Source organism: Myotis davidii, unplaced genomic scaffold, assembly GCF_000327345.1.
Source record: "Myotis davidii unplaced genomic scaffold, ASM32734v1 scaffold1383, whole genome shotgun sequence".
Lineage (NCBI taxonomy): Eukaryota > Metazoa > Chordata > Mammalia > Chiroptera > Vespertilionidae > Myotis > Myotis davidii.
This window is the reverse complement of record NW_006295083.1, coordinates 659570-666366: the sequence shown is the minus strand read 5'-3', so window position 1 is coordinate 666366 and position 6797 is coordinate 659570. Positions and strand designations below refer to the sequence as shown.

The 6797-nt window shown below is 44.8% G+C and overlaps 1 protein-coding gene across 1 annotated transcript in view; it reads left to right on the top strand.

Moving 5' to 3' along the window:
* The first annotated feature begins 6 nt into the window (after window positions 1-6).
* TMEM164 (transmembrane protein 164) overlaps window positions 7-6797 on the top strand; it is a 218859-nt gene continuing 212068 nt past the window's right edge. Inside the window, exon 1 of the mRNA XM_006769695.2 lies at window positions 7-960. Within this exon, the coding sequence (XP_006769758.1) occupies window positions 571-960 (390 nt within the window). The 5' untranslated portion in view covers window positions 7-570. The remainder of the gene's footprint in view (window positions 961-6797) is intronic.

Genomic DNA, 6797 nt, shown 5'->3' with positions numbered 1-6797 from the left:
ATCCCTGTCGCCCTCCCCGCCTGCCCAGCCCCGCTAGCTCCTCTCCTGGCCTCCGCGTGTTCCCTCGCTCTCACCCCCGTCACCCCCTGGTTCGCTCCCGAGGCACTGCGGGGTCCCCTCCGCCCCGAACCTCTCGGTCTCTGACTTGCCCTGACCCCTGCTTGCTTCGCCACTGCCCCGGTTCCCCTTTTCTTCCCTCGCTAGTTACCCTTCCCCGCTTCGTAATTCCCGATGCAATTGCCTCTTTGAGACCTTTTTTTTTTTCCTCTCCTTCCTTTTAGATTGGCCAACGGCTCGTTTCAACCCTGCCTCGTTGGTGGCCACTGGAGAAGCGCGGGGGGCTCCCCAGACAGCCGTGGGGACAAGTTAGAGCCAGCACTTTGCCCCGGGCCTCGCGTGTAGCTTCCCCTCCCCTGCTCTCGGTGCCCCGGTGTCTGGGGTGTCTGGAGGGGAGTGCGGGTGTGCGGGTGTGCCCTCTGTACATGTCCCACCACCCGGGCAACTCTCTGGGCTTGTGTTCCATCTCACTCTTGCTTCCCGCACGGTGGTCGAGGGGAGCCACTTTGCATCATGTCCCGGTATAGCTACCAAACTCTTCTGGACTGGCTCTATGGGGGCGTGGACCCCAGCTTTGCAGGCAATGGGGGCCCCGACTGTGCTGCCTTCCTCTCTTGGCAGCAGCGGCTGCTGGAAAGTGTGGTGGTCCTGACCCTGGCCCTGTTGGAGATCCTGGTGGCCCTGCGGCACATCCTGAGGCAGACGAAGGAGGACGGTAGGGGTGACCATGGCTGCCAGCCAGAGCAGGTGACCCAGCGGCCAGAGGAAGGCAAGGAGAGCCTGAGCAAGAATCTGCTCTTAGTAGCCCTGTGCCTGACCTTCGGGGTGGAGGTGGGCTTTAAGTTCGCCACCAAGACCGTCATCTACCTGCTCAACCCCTGTCACCTGGTCACCATGATGCATGTGAGTTTGTTGACTTTTTCCTGGGCAGCCTTAGTGATAAGAGTCATTAGTGTGCTCAGGACACTCGGCAGTGTAGAGCACCTCATCCCTTCGGGAAGTGGGACCTTTAAAAATGATTTTCCAAAGATCTGTTTTTGTGCATATTTTAGATTGGCTTTCTTTCACCTTTGCACAGTGTATCAGCCTCACAGTGGAGGGAAGGAACGTAGCACCAGAACCCTCTGGCACTCAGGCTGGCTGCCTGTCCCTCCCAGTCCTGCTGAGGCCTTTCACAAGCAGGAAGTCCAGCCCCAGCCAGGTGCCCTTTCTGAATCACATCTGGAGACCTGGCCCAGCCCCCATGCTCTCGGTCACAGTTAATCCCCAGAGGCCTGGTGACATTCTTTACTGGAGGTGGTTAAATAAGGTTCCTTGTCTCTACTAGGGTACTTTGGGGAAATACTTTTACAGGTTTCCCTTAATTATTCTTTCATTTGGGAGTTTGTACTCTTAGGGTGAGGTCTGCTTTTGAATTCTGAGGGTTTGGAGCAGCACCAAACTCCTACTAAGTGCTCTCTGAAACAGGCCCCAGGCTGACTCGAGAACATTGGGCTGGTGATTTCTATTCTGGTGAAAGGGTATTTATTTTTTTTGCAAACCTCTTTATCTTATCATTCTTATCCTATCGTCTGTGGTCATGGTCCAGGTGCACTCAGAGAGCTGATTTCTTTATCTCCTATTAGCTGTATTAAGAAAAACAAACTGGATTAAAAAGGAAAGTGTCAGATACATAAAAATAATCTGGTTGAAGACCAAGAGTGAGAATGTCTTTCTGTACTCAGCCTGTGTGAAGAGATGTTATGAAACTATAAAATCACAGAGGAGAAGGAAGAGGAGAAAGGGAAACAAATCCTTTGTAAATTTTGGGCTGTGGAAAACTTGGTATGTTTTATTCAGAAACAGTTTTGAAACCTGTCATTAGAATCTTTATTGCATTTGTATTTGTAGGTTATTCTCAGGAGACTTGTGACAGCCCTATATGGGGCAGGAGGTTAAGGTTAAGATTATTATCTCCATTTTACAGGCTTGTGGAGTGCCTAGGGATAGGGTGGTCACTTGCCTGCAGCCAAAAGGTGAATTATCCTCTGGGTTGGTCTTTGGGATGGCAAGCTGGCAGTGAAATAGGGCAGTCTCTGTGGGGAGGCTGAGGCTGATCAGCATGACAATGCCTACTTGAGGCTCACTAGCTGGTTACCTCTTTGTTCTAGGAGTTCCTTGATTGCAGGTCCTTGGCCTCAGTTTTCCTATCTGTAAAATGTGGTAAATGGCCTCAAGCCCTTCCCATTTTGCAGGTGTGGCAAAGAGGTGCAGATAGCTTTGTAATAAAGAGGCTGTTATTGATTGGGTAGCTTTCATCATTGAGCAGGGCTGGAGGGGGCAACATTTTTTTTTTTATAAGAAAAGGCTTCTTGGGAAGTGATGCTATTCACAGGGAGCCCAGGGCTCTCCCAGCTAGACCTTCTGTGTAAATTTGAGCCAGTCCTCTTTCTTTTCTTTCTTTCTTTCTTTCTTCTTCTTTTTTTTCCAAAATTTATTTATGAATGGCCTGTTTGTTAATGAGAGGAAACAACGCATCTCAGCCACTGCTGCAAGAGGCTCTTGGGACAGGAGTGCTTTTTTTTGGACGGCAGGTGGTGAAGGTCAGAGTGTACCTCTTCCACAAAAGGGTCTTGAGGCCTGTGGCAGCCACATATCTAGAAGGTCAACAAAGGACTAAATTCAGCCCGACTGGGGCTGCTGCTGGTGTGATGACGTCAAACCTGGCAGTACCATGGTTTTTAGTGGAAAGGTTTTTAGAGGCTTTTAGAAGAGTCTGGAGACTTAGTTCTGGCATTAATTAGTTGCGTGACTGGGGAGAGTATTCTTCCTGGACCTTAGTTTGCCCATCTGCAAAATGAGACAATTTTTACTCCTAGCTGTTGACAGCCCATGTTCTGTGGTCCTTTTCTCTATTAAGCAGTGGCTGTGGGATGCAACAGATAGCTAACTATTCTAGAAATGCTTTTGGCCTCCATGGTTGGAAAAAGGAAACTAAGTCAGATGGACTTGTTCATCTTTTCATCCTTGTTCATCTTTTGCTGCTACCTCTGTATCACCAGTAAAGTCAACCTGACCCGGTCACCCTTGGGGATATGTGTAGATGATGGCACTTAGAGCTGGTTGCTTTAGAGAGATGGATGTTTGGGGGAGTATGGACTGATTCCTGTCACCTATGCATTTTCTGTTGCCCTGGGCTTAGCTCAAGCTCTGAACAGAGTCATGCTGAGGAAGACTTGGGCCCACCTTGGAGTAGACTCCTCTGTCCTTTACTCCTAAGTCACTGCTTTGTGTCATTTAAATAGTAACCTCTGGCCTACCAGGGGACCTAGTCTTTGATGACTCCAATGTTCCATACCCTACCTATGGTTCTTCCTGGGAAGCATGAATGTGTGTATTTTAAAAACTTATGTAAAGTCCTTTAAAAAATTCACAACAGATGGTTGGAAGCAGTTTGCTGACTTGGTTGCAGCAATGACTAATGATAGTAAGTATGGTTAATATTACCTTACATTTATCTAGCACTTGACTGTTTATTTTAAGGCACTTTCACATAACTTGTTTTATTTAGGGTTATGATAGAATAACTCGGACCTGGAGAAAGAGATGTTAAAATGTTTCCCGTGACTGTATATATTCCAAAGGGGAGAGGTTGAGTACAAAGAAATACTTTGGCAAATGAATTAGCTGAATTAATCTATATTTTGGCAGTAAATTATATGGAGTTCAAAGGTCCTGATTAGGGAGGGGAGACATTAGCTGAAATAAAAGAGAGAGCATAGCAGAAACATTTCTGATGTGTGTCTCGCAACAGGATGACAATTTTAGCTTTATAGAAAGACCTTGTTCCTCAGTGAGTGCAAGTTTGTCTATAAAGGATGGTTTTGCTGTAGGCCAGGAAATAGAAGAGTTAGAGAGAAGTTGGTTAGTCACCTCATCTCCCATTTTACGATTTATAAAATATGTATTCCCAAAACCTCGTTACACACATCCTCCTCTTGGCCACATTGCCAACTTTAGAAGCATAAGGAAGGCCAGTTTTTGTGCTTGAGTCTGGTTTTGATTATTACTCCTGGTGTAAAGTTTCTTTTTGGTCTTGTCTTGATTTCTCAAAGGCCCTGGGACTGTGGACTGATAGAGGTTTACAAATATATGATTGAAGCAGCACCATCTCACATTCTCAGGATCAGCAAAGCAGCACCATCCTTAAACTCCTTGCTGAATATCAGTGGCATTTACCAATCACACCAATAGGTATTTCTTCAAGCATAGCTAGTCCCTTTGTGCATATTATTTTGGCAGGTGTGGGTGACAGGAAATGAATTTACTGAGTGATTACGCTGTTTACTAAAAATCACCCAGCCACGTTAGTGGCAGAGGTGGCTTAAGAACTGAGCTGCCACAGTGGCAAGCTGGCTTTAGCAGGAAGAGATTCTCATAGCTATTTAAACCCCCAAACCTACAATTTCTCAGCAGAAGGGTTAAAATGCCCTTGATTGATTGTATCTATAAAGACCAGTTATCCTAAATTAGTGGCCCTTTATTTCCCTTGCATAAGTTATATTGTTTCTGCTTCAGAAACTTAACAGAGAGATCCCATTCGGAATGTCTTATCCAATTGTCCAATTGCTGTTGGTTCTGTATGTGTCTGTGTCAACATCTCCTGATGGGACACTGAACTTAGTGAGGCACAATAAATGCCATTTAGTCCTCGGTGTTGTATGTTATAAGGCAAGCTGGATCCAGGCTGGACATTTGGCAAATAATTGATGCTATGACCCCCATAGCCCCAAGCCACTGTTTTTTAGCCAGTAATAAATACTGAGTGCACCCCATTCTTTTTTGGAGTTGCCATTTGCTATTTGATTTCATGTCTTCTTTACAATATATTAGAAATCTGATTTCCTCCAAATATAGCTTACCTGCTTTTGGTTCACCATTTGATTTGCTTACTTCTTCCTCTTTGCTGAAAGTATAGAATGGCACATACTCAAAACAGTTCTGAGCTTTTTTGTGGCAACTTTGGGAATTAGCTGAATATACTCCAGTGTGTTTCATTTGCTCAGTGATGAATTTGTTTTACAGAAAACCTGATGGATTTGAGAACTAGCTTCCCCACCCCACTCCTTGACTTCAGACCAGCTACACCTCCCCATCTCCATCTGCTGTCTAGAGCGCTCATAAGGGCCCCTGCTTGGAATTGACATCGTATGGGTAATGGGTACAATGAGGGATCCAGTCATCTGCTGATAGCTTATCAGATGGACTGTGTCCTGTCCCATCAGTCTAGGGGGACAGAAGAGGATGATGTTTATATGGGCCTCAGCAGTGAGGCATGACATTTCTTTTTAGTTTGTTTTATTTTTTCCCCCATGGAAATTTGTAGAGAATTTTTCCATCTTTCATTGTTACAGTCTTTTGGGGGCATCCATTATAAAGAGAAATGATGTGCATTGGTGGATTAAACAGCCCACAGACAGCCCTGGGATTTAAAATTATGATGCTAGTTCCGCTCATGGCTTGCTAGGGAACCTGAGCAAATTATTTAACCCTTTCCTATCTCTATCTTCTCCATGAAATGGGCCCCACGCAAACAAAGCATTTTAATCCTCTGAATAACTATGATGTCACTTAAACAGAGAAATTGGGCAAAGCTGATCAAAGCCGGGAGATGCCCAATGTATTTTTACCTCTGACTCAGAAACTGACACACCTCAATTCCTTTTCATCTTTGATAGCCATTAGAATCCATTCCTCTAATCCTTTCTGTCGCTTTTCTCTGGATCCTGGCCTGTGCCTGCATACCCTTCTAATGCACAGTTTATAAAACTGGATGCTGAAATTTACTAGAGGCCCAGCCCACAGCTAGTAAGAGGAAAGATGTACTTGCCAGCCTTCGCTCGCCATGCACCTGTTAGTATAACTAACCCCTCATGGGGCTTGCTTTTGAGTTACAGTATGTTGCAGGCTCCTATTCAGGGGGTAATCCTCAGGGTCCCTGAATTTTTGTTCCTTTGACATAAAGTGGCACCTTTGTCATCGTCATCATGGGCTTTATCATGTTTTCCCCCCCTCTGTAGATACTCTTCTGAGGCTTCTCCTCTATGAAACTTTTCAAATGACCTTGACCCGACTCTAGTTATTCCAGTTATTTTAGTAATACCATTTTTCTTCCTTTCTGAACTCTCTGAACATTCCTCAGACTATTTGATTCTTTAAAATATACCTTAGGTAATTCTGTAATGTTTGGCTGAGTTGCTTGTTTTTGCACATTTGTTTATCCTCTACCATGAGCAGGAATACTTTTTTTCTTTTTACCTGAAAGGAATAGTGCTGCTTTTTCTTTGTAATTCCCTGCAGAGCTTAATACAATATACCGTATTTGCCGGCGTATAAGACGACTGGGCGTATAAGACGACCCCCTAACATTTCCACTCAAAATACAGAGTTTGTTATATACTCGCCGTATAAGACTACCCCCTAATCCGCACACCTTCCACACACCAAATAAAAGGTAAAACAATATCAGATTTGATTTTAACATTTTAATTTATATTCAAATGCTTATGACATGCAGGAAAACTGTCACAAGGCTGTATGTAATCAAACATATACATAAAACAGTGCAAGTTTATTACCGGTAAACATACCGGTAATTCACTAAAGAAAACACACTCTATAGACTGGTACCGTAGATGCTTCTCAGGAACACAGGCAAGCAGCCCACAACCTAGAGGGACTGTCAATGATAGAAGAAAGAT